This window comes from Chlamydomonas reinhardtii, chromosome 2, assembly GCF_000002595.2.
Source record: "Chlamydomonas reinhardtii strain CC-503 cw92 mt+ chromosome 2, whole genome shotgun sequence".
NCBI classification, from domain to species: Eukaryota; Viridiplantae; Chlorophyta; class Chlorophyceae; order Chlamydomonadales; family Chlamydomonadaceae; genus Chlamydomonas; species Chlamydomonas reinhardtii.
In genome coordinates, this window is record NC_057005.1 from 6,655,676 (window position 1) to 6,673,321 (window position 17,646).

At 62.0% G+C, this 17,646-nt stretch overlaps 6 protein-coding genes across 6 annotated transcripts; 4 read left to right on the plus strand and 2 right to left on the minus strand.

The window, feature by feature from the left end:
* The first annotated feature begins 39 nt into the window (after positions 1-39).
* CHLRE_02g117550v5 (uncharacterized protein) lies at positions 40-2,938 on the plus strand. Its single transcript, XM_001702406.2, has 6 exons — positions 40-387; positions 854-970; positions 1,358-1,480; positions 1,712-1,879; positions 2,195-2,287; positions 2,505-2,938. Exons 1-6 carry the CDS (start codon positions 295-297, stop codon positions 2,607-2,609), a joined length of 699 nt encoding a protein of 232 aa, XP_001702458.1. The 5' UTR covers positions 40-294; the 3' UTR covers positions 2,610-2,938.
* Positions 2,939-2,953: 15 nt separating this feature from the next.
* On the minus strand, positions 2,954-6,209 carry CHLRE_02g117600v5 (uncharacterized protein). The gene is made up of 4 exons (XM_043060000.1): positions 5,680-6,209; positions 5,160-5,302; positions 4,582-4,693; positions 2,954-4,314 (listed from the first exon to the last, which is right to left on the minus strand). The coding sequence occupies exons 1-4, from the start codon at positions 5,713-5,715 to the stop codon at positions 3,421-3,423; spliced, it is 1,185 nt and encodes a 394-aa protein (XP_042927634.1). The 5' UTR covers positions 5,716-6,209; the 3' UTR covers positions 2,954-3,420.
* A 100-nt stretch (positions 6,210-6,309) lies between these two features.
* On the plus strand, positions 6,310-10,491 carry CHLRE_02g117650v5 (uncharacterized protein). The gene is made up of 12 exons (XM_043060001.1): positions 6,310-6,672; positions 6,848-7,210; positions 7,436-7,460; positions 7,560-7,642; positions 7,782-7,897; positions 8,062-8,203; positions 8,391-8,509; positions 8,689-8,730; positions 9,091-9,183; positions 9,360-9,405; positions 9,546-9,627; positions 9,985-10,491. Exons 2-12 carry the CDS (start codon positions 6,899-6,901, stop codon positions 10,152-10,154), a joined length of 1,230 nt encoding a protein of 409 aa, XP_042927635.1. The 5' UTR covers positions 6,310-6,672; positions 6,848-6,898; the 3' UTR covers positions 10,155-10,491.
* A 2-nt stretch (positions 10,492-10,493) lies between these two features.
* CHLRE_02g117676v5 (uncharacterized protein) lies at positions 10,494-12,099 on the minus strand. Its single transcript, XM_043060002.1, has 2 exons — positions 11,761-12,099; positions 10,494-11,604 (listed from the first exon to the last, which is right to left on the minus strand). Exons 1-2 carry the CDS (start codon positions 11,761-11,763, stop codon positions 11,440-11,442), a joined length of 168 nt encoding a protein of 55 aa, XP_042927636.1. The 5' UTR covers positions 11,764-12,099; the 3' UTR covers positions 10,494-11,439.
* Positions 12,100-12,271: 172 nt separating this feature from the next.
* Positions 12,272-13,890, plus strand: CHLRE_02g117700v5 (uncharacterized protein). The gene is made up of 2 exons (XM_001702404.2): positions 12,272-13,129; positions 13,323-13,890. The coding sequence occupies exon 1, from the start codon at positions 12,656-12,658 to the stop codon at positions 13,103-13,105; it is 450 nt and encodes a 149-aa protein (XP_001702456.1). The 5' UTR covers positions 12,272-12,655; the 3' UTR covers positions 13,106-13,129; positions 13,323-13,890.
* A 329-nt stretch (positions 13,891-14,219) lies between these two features.
* Positions 14,220-15,611, plus strand: CHLRE_02g117750v5 (uncharacterized protein). Its single transcript, XM_001702403.2, has 2 exons — positions 14,220-14,712; positions 15,132-15,611. The coding sequence occupies exons 1-2, from the start codon at positions 14,620-14,622 to the stop codon at positions 15,360-15,362; spliced, it is 324 nt and encodes a 107-aa protein (XP_001702455.2). The 5' UTR covers positions 14,220-14,619; the 3' UTR covers positions 15,363-15,611.
* The last annotated feature ends 2,035 nt before the right edge of the window (positions 15,612-17,646 follow it).

The window sequence follows — 17,646 nt, forward strand, 5'->3', positions numbered from 1 at the left end:
TGTCAATACTACTTGGAAAGAGCGCTCATCAGACTATCTCCATCTGACAACACTCGCCTGTTTCCGCCCGTCTCGTTCTTAAGATCAATTCTAGGTTTCCCACCTTGAACATATTACGCAGCTGGCCAAGCCCACCGCTGCCGAATTGCACTGTTAGGGAGCTCTGTCCAGACAAAACATCAGTAAACCCTGCGGAAGACGGCCGGCTTTCCCGCGCGTTGGAGCGGCTTTCGGCCCACGCTGGCAGGTAGCCTCTCGAGAGGCGGGTAGGCGCAGGTGGTCAAACGCCTGCCCATGGAGAAGGCCGCTGAGAAGGCACGTGAGGGCGACCTCGCCTACTTTGAGGCGCTGAGCCCTGAGGAGCTCACGCGGTTATGTAAACGAAAGGTGTGTGGGTGAGGGGGTGTGTACAGTAGGGTGTGGGTGAGGGGTTATGTAGGCCAGCCAGCGCCGCGGAAAGCCGCCACCGGAACACAACTGACGCGGCGGCACGGCTTTATGCGCAATGGGTTGGATAAGCGGCAACGTTGTCATAGAGTTTCAGTAATTTCGCGCAAGCGCCCTGACAATGCACCACACCGCGAGTGGGCTCGGCACCACACGCCAATTTCCACACCACACCGCACCACACCACACCACGCCGCACCACTTGCCAGTACACCACAACACCCAGCATCGCGACACATGTGCCATACGCCGCCACCGACATCAAACCCCACCTGCACACGCACACACACACACACACACACACACACACACACACACACACACACCACACACACACACAAAATGTTTTCCTTGTGCTCTTTAACACACACACACACACGTACACACACACACGCCTCCCCACCAGGACGAGGACGAGCGCTCGCTGCTCCACAACGCCGCCACGTCCGGCAACCTGGAGCTGTGCCAGCTGCTGCTGGGCCGCGGCGGCAGCGCGGAGGCGGTGAACGACCAGGACGAAGAGGTGCGGCGGTGGGTGCAGCTGGGTGCAGTGCAGGTGGTGGTGGGTTACATGTTGTACGTAGTGCATCAAACATCTGAGAGGCGTGGACGTGTGCGCGCAAGTGGACAGCGCGAGGGTAAGGAGTGGTCAGGAGGGGCCCTGCATCACCGGCCCCTCAGCCCGGTACGGTCCTCCTGAGCACACACCAATTGTGAGAACCAGACTTCACGCCAATCTCCGTGCGCACAACTGCTGTTACGACTGCTGACACACACACACACACACACACACACACACACATCACGCACACACACACACACACACGCACACCGACGTCACGCACACACATATCACGCACACACACACACGCACACCGACGTCACGCACATGTTGCCTCGCCGCCCACAGGGCTGGACGCCGCTGCAGTCGGCCGCCAGCTGCGGCCACGAGGCGGTGGTGGACCTGCTGCTGGCGGCGGGCGCGGACGTGGCGGCGGCCAACTCGGGCGGCCGCACCGCACTGCACTACGCGGTGGGGAGGGAGCTAGCGCTGCGGCAAGGGGCAGGGGGGAGGCAGGGGGGCACGGGGGGGGGGGCAGGGTGGCACGGAGCAGGCTCAAGTTCAGGACAAGGCGGGGCCGTGGTGGGCGCGGCGCGAGTGGGAAGAGCGCATCGGCGGTGTGTCGCTGGGTCCGTCCGCTGCCGCTGCTGCATCACCGTGCACCTCCCCGCCTCCCCTCTACCCGCGCTTCCTCTCCTACAGGCCAGCAAGGGGCGCGCGGCGGTGCTGCGGCAGCTGCTCAAGGCGGGTGCGGCGCCCAACGCGGCGGACTCGACTGGCAGCACGGCGCTGCACCGGGCGGCCAGCGCCGGCAAGACGGAGGCGGTGGCGGTGCTGGTGGAGCAGGGGCGGGCGGCGCTGGACCCGCAGGTGGGGCACGAATGTGGTGGAGCTGTGGGCGCGGCAGATAGATGCGGGGGCGCTTGGTTGGGGCAGCGCACATGGACGCATGTGTCTGCCGATCGGCGTACTTGTGTGTATGTGTGTGCGCGCACGGATGTGCGCACGTGTAAATGTCATTCGGATGCGGCTGGCACAGCGGCTGTAGGCTCAGTTGTGCGCCAGCCGCATGCACCGGCGGCTGACCCCCGCGCTTCGCTGCGCCGCCGGCCGCTCCTCACGCCCCTCCGTCCAACAAACACCTGTACCGCCACTGCTGCCTGCTACTGCCACACCCACCTGCAGGACAAGCAGGGCTGCACGCCGCTCTTCATCGCGGTGCAGGTGGACGCGGCGCGGGTGGCCTTCTACCTGGCCTCAAAGGGAGCCGGACTGGAGGTGCGTGAGCGCAGGGAGCATCTGGACCTTGGCTCTAGGCCTGACTGATTGTCCCGATATTAGTTCTGACACCGAGCATATGCATGCACGTGCCGCTGGAAGCAAGCTGGTGTTGAACGATGCTGTGCCTGCGCGCGTGTCTGCTTTCGAGATGTAAGCTAGCTCTGAAACTGTGTGATGGTACGGTTGCTGTTGGGCCCTGCCTGGCACGTCACAGGTGGCCAACAAGGATGGCGAGACGCCGCTGTCCATCGCGGGGGAGAACGCGGCGGCGCTCAAGTCGGCAGCAGCGCAACGCGGCGGCGGCATGGAGGTGGATTGAGTGGCGCCTGACGATGAGCGACGGACGCGTGGGTGAGGAAGGGAGGACATGGGGTGCGTGGTGAAGTTGATGCGTGATGAGGCCTCTTGACTATTTCTAAGCTAAGGAGCTGCTTGTGACCCGGCATGGAGTGAATAAGGACAGCAGTGCATGGCGCCAGTGCTGTGGTGCATGCAGCGTTATGATGTTGGCCATGAACGTGAGATACCGGTAGTTGACAGGGCGTCAGAATGCGCACGTGAACTGCTGTGTTGGCGAGTTCAGCTGTGGTTCCGCTCGCTGCTGGCGGCGCACTGGACGCCACGAGGTGGCTGTAACGGACACACTCGGACAACTGCGCCCACAGTGAGGTAATTGTAGGGTCACGGTCACGGCACGCACGCTGCAGATGCGAAGGTGCGGCTTTCTGCGCTATGCAGCTATCAGCAGAAGCGAGCAGCTCGTGTCTCGATCCATGCATTGCCAGCCGGTAGCACTGCCCATCCAGCATCCTCGTGCAGCACCCGACTCCGCGCTCGGTCAACACTCATCACTCATCAGCCCGCCTCCCTGAAGGCCTGACTGTCGGACAGCGCGCGTCACACTACCTAAACAACCCATCTAGACTAGCTAGGCAGCAACAACGCGTCTCCGTGCCTGCTGCACGATAACCTACCCATGTCGCCCTCATACCCACGCCTCACGCCCGCCCGCATCAATAATCCCCATGCATTATTCTTCGTTCGCTCTCGCATCTGTCACTCCCTAGATGGGCCCATCCCAATCCCCATCCCTGATGAGTCGCTGCCCGCGGCGTCGTCTTGCGCCTCGCTCATCTCGGCCCCCCCGCCCCGCCTGCAGCAGCAGCAGCCCCTCCGGCCGCCAGCAGCGCCCCCAGCTCGCGCATGGCGGCCAGGAACGCCGTGGTGTTGGCCCGCCGCTGCCGCAGGTGCGCAGACACCACCCCGCGGAAGGCCTCCGGTGCGGCCTCCGCCGCCAGCCGGTGCCGCTGGACCATGGCCTCGGGGCTGGCCTCATCGTTGAAGCCCACCAGGCTGCCAAAGCGGCGGCACTGCGGCGGCACTACGGCAGGAGGCGTGGGGCGGCCCGCCGTGCCGGCGCTGCCGCCACCACCACCACCACCATCGCCGTCGGGCCTGGGGGCGACGCAGGGCTGCTGCTGCGCAGTGCGGTGCACTGCGAGCTGGTAGGGCAGTGGCGGCGGCGGTGTGAAGCCGATGCCGGCACGCCGCCACGCTTCGCTCATGAGCACGTCCCCTGCCGGTGAGTAGTTGGACATGGCGACCGCGTAGAATGACGTGTCGGCGTCGGCCGCAGCAGCCTCGGCTGCCGCAGCTGCTGCTGCTGACGATAATGAGTCTGGTCCTAGAGCTGCTTGCGCGTGCAGGCTTCTGCGGGCGAGGTGCTGCATGAGCCCGAGCGACAGAATGACGCCGGTGCCACCGTAGAAGGAGGTGCGGCCTTCGGGCGGGCAGTCGGGGTGCGGGCGGAAGCGGGGCGGCCGCCGCGATGCGGGCGGCAGCATGCAGGGCACCGGTGTCGTGGGTGTCGTGATGAGAGGGGTGCTGTTGGAGGAGCTGGCGGCGGCGGTCTGTGTTGATGGGGCGGCGGCGGGGCAGCGCGTGTCCCGGGTGGCGGGTGCGGTGTAGCGCCTGCCGCCGCCGGCCACATCCAGCTTGGCGCTTTGCTCGAAACGGCAATGCACCTGTGCGTGTGGTCATTGAAATAGAGCCAGGGGTTGATTAAAAGCATGCGGCGGCCGAAACAAAGCCCTACCCATCTACCTAGAGGCGTGCGTGGTTCTGCTCGCATGCCCACTGTTGAGCCCAGCTGAATCACTTCCCGGTTAACTACTTGAATGGGCCTTTCCATCCTGCCGCTGTTTCACTCACCCCGCCCCATTTCCCCGACCCATCCTGCCCCACGGCAGTGCCCCATCCACACCTGTCCGCCCTGCTGCTGACCCACCCACCAGGAAGTCGGAGATGGCGATCGGCTCCGTGTGCGGCAGCCGCATCTCCCGCAGCAGCCCCCGCACGGCCGGCAGCGAGAACAGCGTGTCGTCGTCACCCAGCAGCATCCACCTGCAGGGGTGAGGGGTGGGGTGGGGTGGGGTGGGGTGGGTTGACGGTTGGGTGGGGTGGGTTGTGGGGTGGGGAGGACCAATTTCAACATTCCCTGCGGGAGACGTGGGATGCACATAAAGGCGGGGACGGGATCGGAGGGGCGGGATGAGGAGTACATGTGTAAGCGCGTGCGCTCGCTCACGTAAGGCGGGGCGTGCGTGTAGGGTTGACCTGTTGAGTGACACACGCCTGTCCAACATGCTTTGTGCTTGTCCATGGACACCATGACTGAGGCTTGCGTGCGTGGAACTGCCGCATGCGCCTGAGAAGCCCCGGGGGAATAAAACTGTCTCAGCCCGAAACCCCCGACCTATGAAAGAAGAGGCTTACTTGCGCCCACGCATACATACTTCCTACTACTTGTGCCCGCAGCCAGCCGCTGACCGGCTGCCTGCCCTCAGCTGCTGCCCACTCACTCACTCACTTGTACCGGCCGCCGGTGGCGGTGTGCGCCAGCAGCGGCGCCAGCACGTGCCGCATGCTGGTGGGCATGCCCGGCAGGTCGGGCAGGGCGGAGAAGGTCTCGTTGTGGCGGGAGCCCGCGGCCCGGAGCGCGTCCAGCCGGACCTGCGGCGGTGTTTGCACAACAGGTAGGGTGGTGGTGGGGCGGCGGGAACGACGGGTGAATATACATTCGGGAATGAGTGGATAGAACGGGATGACTTGCAATGTGTGGGCATGAACGCACAAGGGTAGCTAGGGTTTGACCCTCAAATGCGATTAGTGGTGCAGCACCACACCCAGCACCACCTCAAGGGTTGGGCACACGCGCTCGTGACTGGCTTCACGTACCACCCAAAATCAGGGGTGCCGCCCGCCCATACCTACCGTATGTGCGTTGCCCATCCATGTCTTTGCTATGCTCAATTGCACGCGTCGAGCTGAAGGTAGCTGCGCTCCGTGCCCGGGCCCAGTGGCCAATCCCAGCGTTCGAAACCGCTCACCAGGTCGTCAACCACGATGTGTGTGCTCACACCCATGCGCCAAGCACGCGACGCCTCCACCACGCCAATGCGCTTGTGGAAGGTGGGAAACACGACGAGTAAGTCCGATACATCCTGCTGGCCGGGCGCTCCACCGCTGGCTGCTCTCCCGGCGACTAGGCACGTTAGGTATACTAATACACGCCATATGCTGCGTAAGGAACTACCGTTGCGCGCAAGTACGGGCGCGACTCTGTGCATGCCACCCGGACAGCGGGCCAGGGGAGCGCCTCCCGTCCTTGCGGGCCGATTCTTCTCGCCAGTTGCTAACCAGGAAACTCAAACATATATAACTTTTTGCAAGCTTGAAAGCTTGCCGCTGTGACCAGGACTCAACTTTGGGCGCGCGGGTGATTCCGCGATTGGTGATGGACCAACCGCTGACAGGACTTTGTGACCCCGCGCGTTTATGCAACGAGGCGGCGGCATACGTTATGGAATGGGTGTGGTGCACCTTTATTTGCGCCTTGCTTGTCCTTGCATGTCGCGGCAGGCTGCTGATTGCTGAAGAGGCACGCGGCGGATTGGCGCTACCCAGCAGGTCCCGTCAGGTCCCGTTCCGGCTCAGGCTTCTGGTGCAAACGACTCGCACTTAGCAGCACTCTATGATGTATTCAATATTATAGGGCATTAAACACACCTTTTCTTTGTAAGTGAACGATCCGACAGCGGCGAGCGGTTGACAACCTACTGCTGCACAAGCTGGTACACAAGCTGGTGCTTATAGCAAATTTTCATAGTCATATATATGAACCTAAACTGCCTCGAGAGGCTTTCGGTGTTCGGTGCCGAGACAAAAACCCACTTCGGTTACTGCGACTCTTCGCCGCTGCGATCATGTATGATCCTACTTCGGTGGTCGCAATCTAAAGGGAACAGCTTATCCCAGCGGCCTCTCGTCTGCAAGTGGAAGCGGTGGGGCGGTTCTCAGGAGAAGCCATCATCCCTTAAGGGGTGCGTGAGGCGGGGTGGGGTCTTTTCGCGGGTTCCCCGCAGCAGGCAACGCGCGCTAAAGTCGGGTGAAACTGTTACAGCTTTGCTTTGCAACTATCCGCTGCAGCTTGCGTCACAGAAACCTTGGGTGGCAGCGGGCACCCCCATCCACCAGCCGTGCGTGCGTGCTTCACAGGCACACCCGCCACGCACGCACACACGCACACGCCGCCGGGGAGACGACGGAATGGCCCGGACGGCGCCGGTGTGCGCTGCCATAAGCCCACCAGCAGCAGTCGCATGCATCACAACCGCACTGCTTATACTGGCGTCCGGGTGCGGCTGTGTGGCTGCACGTGCGGCGGCGCCCGGCGGGGCTGTGCCTACCAGCAGCCTGCCGCCCGAGTGCGACCGCTACTCGGACCTGTTGGGGCCTCTGGCTGTCCGGTTGGAGGCGTGGCGGGCGGCTGGGGGAGTGAACGCAAGCGAGGGCAAGAGGCTGCGACAAGAAATCGAGGGCGGTGGCGAGGGAGCCTTCGTGAGCATTCGCAACGGGCAGGTAGGTGTGTGTGAGGTGTGTGGCTGGGTGGGTTTGTCGCGGGTGGCTGGATGTGGGAGAGGCGTCATGAGGTTCGGGTTCTTTTCTTCGGGAAACAAAGAGCTGGTAAGGAGAAATGCATGCACGGTTGACAGAGAACCGAGTAGCTTGAGGCGCAGCACAGAGCATTACACCCACCGCTAATGCGCTAGCCCGCCGCGTCGATTGTGTCCCCACACTCCACAGGTGCATGTCTTGGTGAAGCGAGAGGGTGAGTTGGCTAGACCAGCCGGACCCACAGCGGGTCGCTGCTCCAGCAGGTTTGCCCCTCATCACGTACGCCCGTACGCGCGCCCTGTCGACCCGCCAGGGTTCCAGTCCAAGACCTACGGGGCCCTCATGCTCCTGCACCGCCTGGTGTCGCGGTTCGGCCGCAAACACCTGCCTGACATGGTGGGTTGCCCTGCGATAGATGCTGGAGAACACGACACGGGTGCCCGCAGCAGTCCACCCCAGGTTCCCAGTTGGCCCATCCATGCCCCATAGTCGCAACCATGCCGTGACAACAATGCTTGTTTCCCGCTGATGACAGGAGTTTGGCATCCACCGCGGTGACGTGCCCAAGCCGGGCGCATGGATGTGTTTCTGCGGCCGGCGGGGCGAGCTGCCCGGCACCTGGCTCTACCCCGACTTCGGCTACTACGCATGGTGGGTGCACGTGCCATGTTCATGCAGTGTGTGTGTACGGCCATGTTACAAACGTTTCGGTGTCGTGCATCCAGTGGCGGGGCTTTTGATGACGACGTGCTACGCGCTCATCAAGTGTTTGCTTCCACACCGCCGTAGTGTGCCCCTGCTGTTTCCGCATGCAGGCCCGAGATCATGATGCCGCCGTGGGAGGCCATACGCCAGCGCACACAGGAGGTGGTGGAGCGATGGCCCTTCGCCGCCCGCAGCAACAAGATGTTCTGGCGGGGCGGCGCCGGGAAGCACATCAACACGGACGTGCGGGGGGTGAGCGAGGGTGGGGTGCGCCGCGGGTCGGTTGGGTGGATGCTGGGTGCGTAGGTGTATGTGCATGGGTCTGGCGCATTGGTTTATTTTATATGGAAGCGGGCACCACCACTAAGCTTCCACTGTGGGCCAGTACTCAAGCAGAAACGTCGCTACCGTAAGCCAAAACGTCTGTGCCCACCTGCAGAAATTGCTGAGGGCGCTGGAAAACCGCACTGACATTGCAGACGTGCAGGCCATACCGCCCTTCGACGTGCTCCTGCAGCGCGGCCTCCAGGGCTTCACGCCGTTGTGGGACTTTTGCAAGTAAGTGCGCGCGTGGGCCCCTAGCGGGTTGCGCATGGGCTCATGTGACTGCACTGTTGGATGGGTGCGAGGAAACTGTCCACGTCCTGGTGCACGTGTATGACGGCACACATGGCGTTAGTTTGTTTAGCTCCCTGCGTGGTGGTTGCCAACCATCGCTTGATGCCTGGCCCCCACAGGCACAAGTACATCCTGTACACGGAAGGCAACTCCTACTCGGGGTGGGTGGCCGTTGGTGCGTGCGAGTGCGCGTCTAGCCACACGCGCATGGCTGCATGCACTAACTGGACACGAAGGCAGAGATTTGAGTGCGCATAGCCAACGGTATGCAGGCCCGGTAGACCATGGCATGGCAGGCCGCCGAGGGGAGGGCAACCCACCCATCCGTCCCCTCCCACCCATCAAAACGCAATGTCCCTCCTGTCTCCCATCATGTACCACCAAACGCGCACAGCCCCACCCATTGACGTTCACAACTCCTACCTGTGTGCTTTCCTTCGCCACCATTGCTCTCTCTCGCACATAACGTGCACGCGCACGCTAACTCATCACCCACACACGAAACACAACCACACACGCAGCCGGCTCAAGTACCACGTGCTGTGCGGCAGTGTCATCATCAGCCACCCCAGGAAGTACGACACCATGCTGTCAGCACTCATGCGGGAGGGCAGGTGAGCTGCGGGGCTGGGTGGGCGCTTGGGTGGGCGTGTGCGCCTAGGCTACGCGCGCAGGCTTGAAAGGGGCGGCAAGCAAGGAGACGGCGGGAAAGTTTGCAACGTACGTAGAGCACCTGAGAGCCAGCGTATGCGCACAATTTGCTGAACCCCTGATTCATGTTTGATTCCAGGCACATTGTGACCACGGTGGATAACGAGTGGAGCGACGTGGCACAGGTGGGGTTGTGGAGGCAGAGGGGTCGAGGTGCGCCGTGCTTCCCTTTACCATGGCAAGGACCCCGCCCTGTCCTAGCAGACACCTCCTCCTACTTCCTTTCATCCCCAAAGTTGACAGCACCACGCTCCACCCGCAACAGATCCACAGTCGTCTGGAGACCAACCCGCAACTAGCTGAGTCCATCGGCCGCTCCACAGCACTCCTGGCAAATCAGCTGACAGGTAGGGTGGATGCCACATTGTTTGAGTCCACATTGCATAATCCATGCATGTGTCTGTTTGTGTCCTGCCATGCGACGGGTTGGGTACGTGGGTCACGCGGCGGGCGTGTTGCGTGCGTTCAAGGGAAACAGAACGCACGAGTGCGCGCCGGCTCATGGGAAAGCCAGAGAGCAAGCAAGGGCAGGAACCATGTGTCCGTGTACTGTCAGTCGGCTATGGCCTGGGCCCTGGGATCAGCTCTTCCATAACGGTGCTGACGCGACTCACATACAGACCCTCACCCCCTGCTGCGCTGCCCCTCGCGACTATCGCCACGTCCATCCCTTGCCCGGGCCACACATGTGCATGCGTGCCCAGAGGACGGCGTGTCCTGCTACTTGCTGGCGCTGCTGCGGGCCTACGCCCAGGCTATGACCTACACGCCGCCGCCGCCGCCGGCCGACAGCTCCTACCTGGAGAGCTTCGTGCTGGGCCGCATGAAGGGCGTGGCCGGCGGGTACAAGACACTAGCGCTGGCTGCTGAGTAGCGCGTGCGTGTGAAGTGGTGGACAAGGGCGCGCATGCCTAGGCCAGCGTGAGCAAATGGCGATAAAGGATTACCGTATAAGGGTAAGGCAGAGCTTTGGTTGATTGTCTGTAGTTTGTGCGAGCCTGGCACGACATGCTCGGGGGTTCGGGAGGCGGATAAGAAGGTGGGTTGGGATGTGGCGGGCCGGTGCAGCCGCTGGAGTCTGCAACACGCGGTGGAGCGCTTGCGTACGGTGTGTTGCGCTCAAGGGCTAGACTGGGGCCATTCTTGAGCCGTTGGGCGTTACATGCAAACTTCATTCAGCACTACTACGACACTACTACGACAAGGATGCGGATGTTACAGAGGGGACAGTCCCAGCACCCGAAGACGCCGAGCCATCACATGCTATCAGGTCCCAACTTGAGTCCACCAACCCCGACTTTGCTGCAAACCCTCCCGCGGGCAAAGTCCGTGTGACTCCGCGCACAGTGAGTCCTAGCCAAGCCTCAACCCGCCAGAGCCCCACCGCTGTGCCTCAACGCCACAAGCCTAGGCACAGGAGTGCCGGGAAACGTCTAGGCCGCAGGACACACGCACAGCGCACGCACTAACCAGGGCGCAAGCGTCCAGGTACTAGAACGGTCGCCCACACGTGCATCCTGCCCACACACAGAGCCACTAACCACGCACAACCTCTCACGGCGAGGGGGCCGGGGAATCAGCGTCATACGGCAAGCGCAAAACCATGCCGTCACCAACAGCCCAAGATATGAAGGGATGCGCAAACGGCACAGCGTCCCAACCCTTTGGCCTGATACCCAAAGTCACAAACGTCTGGAGACGACCCCAGAAGTCAGCTACGACGGCAAGTCCAATGCTCAGCACCCGGGCCGACGGCAGCTTCGCTCGCGCCGCCAACGGCCAACCCGGCCATAACCACACGCTGCCGACCAAAGTCCAGGGCAGACATAGCAGCGAGACACACCACATCCCACACAGGTGGCGCAAGCCCCGCAGGCGGGCGCACTAACCACAACTCCTCACGAGAGAAGTTGTGGTTAGTGCGCCCGAGAGACGGGCAGGACGGGGACTACGACAAGGAGCCACACACATCGGGACTACGCTTTCCTGCCCCTTGCCATGTTCCATCACGAGCCCGTCCCGTCAGACGGATGGAGACCAGCCACCCGCCGAAGGGTCGCCGAATGGTTGTTACTACGGAAGTTGTACCACCAAACCTACGTAGCATCGCTGCACTGTATGTTTTAATGCTATACAGTCACACTAGTGGTAGGGAAACCCTATGTGCAAGCGGTGCTTTGTTTCCGAGGCAAGCTGCTCAAGGGGTGCTGAGAAACAGTAACACATACTGAAAATACTATTTTATTCCCAGAAGGAACCAGGCCGCCCTGGGCACACTGCCTGGTGAACATGTCCTTAGCACGCCGTGTCAGAGGTAGCTTCACCTGCAGGCACCGGCACCAGCAATGCAACACATCGGCATTACGTCTAGCCTCTTTCCGAGCCCGAAAGCCAGCGGCGAACAGCGCCGCGTGCGGAATGCATAGACTCGACCCATTTGAGCCCGGAACACCCCACTGACGGCTTCTGAACCGCCTTACCATTTGTAGCAGCACTATGTGCTTTGCTCGTGGTCCCGAGAGCGAGATTTTAGACTGTAACGTGTCTGCCGCACAGTGCTTTTCGTTGGTTGGCCACAGTGGTCCCTTGGAGTAGTCACTGATTGAGCCCATATACGCGATTCCGCCGTAAAGCCCTAGAGCGCGCGGGACACCAGCCGGAATTTACTATAAATGTTTGTTCACCCAGCCCATTTTGCCACCTCCCGGCCCAGAGCTCGCCAGCTTGAGCCTGGTCAACGTCCATGCCAACAAGAGCGAAGCGTCAGGCCCTCGAGAGCTCTCCCTGTGACTCCTGGCAACTTCTGAAAGGTCATGCATATAGAGCATATCTTTGCACGTCCGGCCGTCAAAAGTTGAAGTTTGCACAGAGTCCCCAGCCTGGTCTCTGAGCCGGTCGCGAGCCGGTCCCCGGATGGGGTACACCCCATCCCGGCGGCCATTGAAGGGAGGAGCAAGCCAACCAACAGATAAAGCTATTATGAAGGATTTTGACAAGTTGAAAGCCTATTGTGAAGAATTAGGCCTGCAGCTTCTGCACTTCACCGCAGACGGCCACGCTGTTTACGCCCGCGCCCCGGTGCCCTAACTGAACCCCTGGGCTTACTAATTGCATACTGACACAACTATTAACTGCTTCAATCACTCGCATCAATTCAGCGTGCGTCCCCGCGAACTCGCTGGCAGAACCTCCCCGCGTGCCCTCGCTCGGCCCTCACCAGCCCTCGGAGCCCCCCGAACCTCCCCCCAGCCGCCCAGGGCTGTAATCACGCAGCCCGGCGCCCCCCGTTTGTAGACAGCAGTCCGCACACCAAACGTATAAACAAATTATACTTTTCTAAAGCAAAGAGAATAGCCGAGGAGCTCAGTCCAAGGGATGGCAACAACTGGCCGGCTCCACGTCGCGGAGGCGCCCTCATCGAGCAGCTCGCGAATGCTCAGCTGCCCATCTGCAAGCCCATACGCTAGCAGGCCTGAAATCGGCCCGTTCTGGGGCTGCCTGCAACTGTATGCGGAGGGCTTCTACGGCGTACTCGTGCCCGACGTGGAGGACGCGGACGCAGCTGGAGACAGCAAGGAGGAGGCTATTCAGGAAACAACTAAGAAGCTTAGCTCTCAGCTGAAGCGGATGCCGCGTGACGCGTGGCCGGCTGCATCGGACCTCCAAACCGCGGCAGCGAAGGCCCGCGCGGTTGTTCAAGCCGATGGTGGCGAGTTTATCCACGAGGAGTCTTGGGAGATGGTGCAGGTGCCGGTAGACTTCAGCCTCGTGGCGGATCTGCCGAGCGCCGTGCTTGAGCAGCTGCACAAGGAATACTGCACCTAGCGTCTGGTGATGTCTGTCGTTCAGGTAGGCTTTACTGGCTTTGTTGCCCGGGGGAGTATTTTTTTCCGGCGTGCTCATGGGGAACCTGCCACCTGCCAGTGGCATGATACAGTGCAAGCTACAGTTGTTTGACCTGCAACGGTTCCCTCAATTCATGCCCATTTGCAGTGTCCTGACCCTATCCTGCTGCTTGTCCCTCCCATCGCCCTGATTACAGGCAAGCCCTGCTGCAGCTCTGCTCTGCTGACAGTGCCTCTGCCTGAGCCGGTGGCACTGCTCCTCCAGCTGGGATGGCAGCCTGGGAGTTGTAATTCCGATACTTCGGGAGCTTCCGAGATGGGAGCCGGCCTTCGTGTGCCCGAGGCTGCTGCCTGGTAGGGATGTGATAACAGCATTGAAGATGTTTGCGGTTGTGGGCAACACAGGTCCGCTGTAGGTGGTTGCAGTGTGGGAATGCTGACTTTGGGAGAATGTCTGAAGGTTAAACGGGTTCAAGGTGGAAGCTGAGGTGAGGGAGGGGACACGGCACTAAGTGCTTAAGCTTGAAAAGCCAGTGCATGTGCACCTGGTTGGAGTCTGAGACCGCTGAGTGGGACCAGTCAGGTTGGTATGAAACACCATTGGACACAACCATCTGTAATGGCTGCAATTCTAAGCTAACTGCATGGCGCCTCTGGATGTGTGGTGCACCGGACCACAATGGCGGGCGGCTTGAGGGCCTGCCTCAGTGTTGGCACCTGGCTGGAGCTGCTCTGAGGCACCTGCACGTGTAAGACTAAGCGACGCATCCATGCCTTGCGTCTCGTGCCTTTGGGTAAGGGGGGCTATGGCAGCCATAGGGTGGGAGCACCAGTGGCAGCAGGGTCTCAGCAGGCCAGTAGGTTCTTATGGTGGCTGCGTCTTTCTGCACAGAGCCATCGGTAAAGTATCCCGACTTGGGGTGGAGGCGGAGCGGGCAGGCGGGAGTATTAGTTGTGGGGCCGGGGCCGCCGCGACGACGGAGACGGCAATTTGAGCTTCCCGCATGGGTGGTGTTGATAAACACCGGTTTTGAAGGGAGGAGGTTGTCTAGGTCTTCTTGGCCTTCTTGGCCTTCTTGTCCCGGTACTTCTGACTCCGGGCCCGTGACTTGCACTTGCCGCACTCGCCGCAAAAGCAGGTGGTCTTGGCAGCCTTGTATGTGCGCCTCCGACTGCCTAGACTGCCTGATGCCCTTCTTGGCCGCCGATATGGCAGCCTTGTGCGCCTCCGACTGCCTGATGCCCTTCTTGGCCGCCGAAATGGCAGCCTTGTGCGCCTCCGACTGCCTGATGCCCTTCTTGGCCGCCGAAATGGCACTGCCGTAGTTGTTGCCCAGGCTCGCCCGGGTGCTGGCCTTCAGCGCCGTCGGCCGCTCAATCTCAATGTCGCTCAGACTGAAGCGCTGCGGGGCAAATGTGATCAGCGTCATATGACACATGCATGGTGTATTGGTGTCGAGAGTGCTGTAAAGCTTTTTGAGGACGCAGCAGCAAATGCCCGCCACAATCGACGCCCAATCGACGCTCATGCGGCCATGCGGCCATGCGGCGGGAATTGCGATCTGGCGCGGCGGAGGAGGCTGCACGGTGCGTACCATGCCCGCACCTTCACACTCTCTTCTTCGCAGCACACGTGTCCATTACACGCACACATTACACATTACACGCACACGCAGCCCGGTAAGGAGGACCGGTAAGGAGGACCGGCGGGGGTTAGTTGGTTAGGTCACGGATGGCAAGCACGTTGCTTGGCAGCGTTGCTTGGCCGCGGCGCAGGACCGACGGTGACTCGCGTACACCTCTGCGTTAGCGGGCACCGCACCGTGCCCCTTGCCGAGGGCCTGAATCCCGCATCTCGCTGGACAGCCTTGGGGAGTATTATTGTTGTGAAGCTCAAGCAAATCGCGACCTCACTGAGTAACCCCACCACAACACCCCGCTAACCCCATACCGTAAACATCGCTTACATACCCCTACCACATAAGTTACGAACCCCATTAATGCAGCGGCCGGGCGGGGGCGACGCCGTGCTGTCCCCGGCCGAGGCGGCCAGCGTCCTGGTGCAGCTGGCGTGCAGCAGCGGCGCGGCGCGCCTGGAGTGGCTCGTGGGTCGGCTGCAGGCCTGCGGAGTGCAGCTGCCGCAGCAGCTGACGCGGGGCCAGGCGGAGTGCGTGGCCGCGTCGGGCAACGCCATGGCCGTGCAGTGGCTGCGCGACCGCAACATGCTGGTGGGGTAGACTGGTTTCGGGGTGGATGGCGGGGGAGGAATCGCGTCTGTATGTGGTGCATGCCGGCTGGGAACTATTGAGCATACGTGGCAATCGTGACTGCGACAAGCAATGCGTGTTGGGGCCTATATTCGGGGCGGCGGCGGGCGGTTGTTTGGGCGCGTGGACGTGTCATTCATCGGAATTGAATAGCTGATAGAGGTTACATGTGGGACGACAGCCGTGGACTAAGCCAGGGCCCCAAAAACGTACGAGACACGCACGCTCACCCGAGGAGAGATCCCCGAATGACCCCCATGCTCCTCGCCTCCGGAGAGGGGAGGAACCCCAGGCCCGGCTCACCGCAAACGCTAGCGCTGCTCACCTAAGCCGTGGGTCGGCGTCATAAGACTACCTCTTGCGAGTCCCTAAGCTGACAAGCTAGGGTGAGGCCGGTGGCGAGTCCGCTGTTGGCCCTACCAAGATAACCCCTCCAACATCATCTGACGCTAGGAATGGGTGCTGGTTCGGGACAAGGTCCCAGCGGCGCGGAGGCCGACGCAGACTCACAAACGCAGCTAGCCGTGACCAGAAGTCCGCAATCACCTCCACACCTATCCTTCGCACAACAGCAACCTCCGCAGTCCGGTCTGCAGCATCACGGCAAGCGTAAATGACGGGTCCATGCGTTAGAGCATGCTTTAGCATAAAGGCGCTGTCGGCCGTATTCCAGGGCCGCCACAGCAGCCAAGCACACGATGTCCCACACCGCCTGCGATAGCCCTGGTGGCGCCTGTACTAACCACAACTGGGTCCGTGTGATGTCCACATTCGCATGCTCCCGCATCACATCACGCAGAGCCTCCGCCACCACACAGTCCCAGAAGTGGTGAACCCTAGCCCCGCCCAGCAGTCATCTGAGTCCCACACGGGCATTTCTCCACGCGTCCATCTGCGGCCCACGCCGCAAGCATCCCAAAGCCCGTGAACCCATTGACTGCCAGACGCCAGAGCGGTTCCCTGTGTCGCGGCTCCCACACCAAAGCCCACAGCCGCGCCAGGGCCGCCCGCAGCGCATGAATCGCTTCCGCTGGCGGTGCGGCGCCGCTGTAGGCCTCTTGGAAGAAGGCCAAGTGACGCACGCGGAGCGCGTCGTACGCAGGCGCAAGTTGAAGTTGGGTTGCCTGCTTCACCGTGAGGGTCAGCAGGGGCACGTCAGCCGCGCCATGCCGCCACCCCAGGCTCTGCGCAAGCAGCAGCCATACCTGGGGGGCAGGAGGCGCGGAGGCCGCGCCGCCAAGCGCATGCAGTGTGGCCGACGCCGCCACCCTCCACGCCGCCGGTACACGGGCCAGCAGCGCGGAGAATTGGGCAGCAGCATCCGGGCCGGACTGCAGCTCCGCCGGCGGCACGCGCGCCATATCCGCAATGCGCAGGATGGGGCGCAGGACGGACCGCTTGTACTATATAGTGCAGCGACGTGCGAGGCGCGGCCCGAGCGCACCAGCCGGTTTGGAAGCCACCAGCTGGCGCACCGCGGCCAGCGCCTCCCAGCACCGCACTGCCGTGCCGAGCGTGAGCAGACCCGGCAGCGCCATGAGAGCTGGGAAGTCACGTTCCAAGCCACCCGCCTGAAGCCCCGCCGCACACGGCAAGACTGGATTGCCCCAGAGCGGAAGTGCAAAGCACCAGGGCCCTGGCACCAGCACAGCCGGACGTAGGATTGTGACCGGAGGCAGATAGCTGAGGGCACCCAGGAGGCGCACGAGGGCCGGGCAGGTTGCCGCCACCGGCTGGCCGAAGATTGCACAGCCATCGGCAGCGGGTCCGACGCCGCCGGCCGCCCGCTGCATCGTCAGGACGCAGAGGGGGTGGGCGGCCGTGTGTAGCTGCTGCACCAGGGCGGTGGCGGCGGCGGTCCACGGCGGTAATTGAATAGCTTATTTTGGGCGGCGGTTGCAATTCGATTCAGAAGGCTGGGTGGCGTGCGTGGTGAACACCCGCGAGCCGCGCTGAGAGCGGTGTGGCCGTGTGGTCCCGCGAGCCCGCGGTTTTTCCCCCACCCGCACGCGTACACCTGTAACATTGCTTTCGGTTGCGCGCATCACACATGGCGCGGGGTGTGGTTTTTTAGTTGTGTGTGGGGGGCGAGCCGGGGGAGCGTGGGTTAGTGCCACCATACGGGGCAGGCCAGGACGCTCACAGGGAATTCTGTGCGAGCGATATACACACAGTTGTAAAAAGAGCAAAGTAAAGCATCTAAAGAAGCCTGCACACAAATGCACATACGTACGGACTAAGTGCAGCAGCATGT

What these genes read in the sequence shown, in the direction of transcription:
- CHLRE_02g117550v5 (XM_001702406.2), top strand. Translation starts at nt 295, where the DNA reads ATGGAGAAGGCCGCTGAGAAGGCACGTGAGGGCGACCTCGCCTACTTT. An exon ending in CGCGGTTATGTAAACGAAAG is followed by an intron (nt 388 to 853) that starts GTGTGTGGGTGA and finishes CCTCCCCACCAG; the next exon opens with GACGAGGACGAGCGCTCGCT. An exon ending in GGGCGGCGCTGGACCCGCAG is followed by an intron (nt 1,880 to 2,194) that starts GTGGGGCACGAA and finishes ACCCACCTGCAG; the next exon opens with GACAAGCAGGGCTGCACGCC.
- CHLRE_02g117600v5 (XM_043060000.1), bottom strand. Translation starts at nt 5,715, where the DNA reads ATGGGTGTGAGCACACACATCGTGGTTGACGACCTG. An exon ending in ACATCGTGGTTGACGACCTG is followed by an intron (nt 5,303 to 5,679) that starts GTGAGCGGTTTC and finishes ACACCGCCGCAG; the next exon opens with GTCCGGCTGGACGCGCTCCG. An exon ending in GCCACCGGCGGCCGGTACAA is followed by an intron (nt 4,694 to 5,159) that starts GTGAGTGAGTGA and finishes TCACCCCTGCAG; the next exon opens with GTGGATGCTGCTGGGTGACG.
- CHLRE_02g117650v5 (XM_043060001.1), top strand. Translation starts at nt 6,899, where the DNA reads ATGGCCCGGACGGCGCCGGTGTGCGCTGCCATAAGCCCACCAGCAGCA. An exon ending in TGTCTTGGTGAAGCGAGAGG is followed by an intron (nt 7,461 to 7,559) that starts GTGAGTTGGCTA and finishes TCGACCCGCCAG; the next exon opens with GGTTCCAGTCCAAGACCTAC. An exon ending in TCAACACGGACGTGCGGGGG is followed by an intron (nt 8,204 to 8,390) that starts GTGAGCGAGGGT and finishes GCCCACCTGCAG; the next exon opens with AAATTGCTGAGGGCGCTGGA.
- CHLRE_02g117700v5 (XM_001702404.2), top strand. Translation starts at nt 12,656, where the DNA reads ATGGCAACAACTGGCCGGCTCCACGTCGCGGAGGCGCCCTCATCGAGC.
- CHLRE_02g117750v5 (XM_001702403.2), top strand. Translation starts at nt 14,620, where the DNA reads ATGCCCGCCACAATCGACGCCCAATCGACGCTCATGCGGCCATGCGGC. An exon ending in GCGGCGGAGGAGGCTGCACG is followed by an intron (nt 14,713 to 15,131) that starts GTGCGTACCATG and finishes CCATTAATGCAG; the next exon opens with CGGCCGGGCGGGGGCGACGC.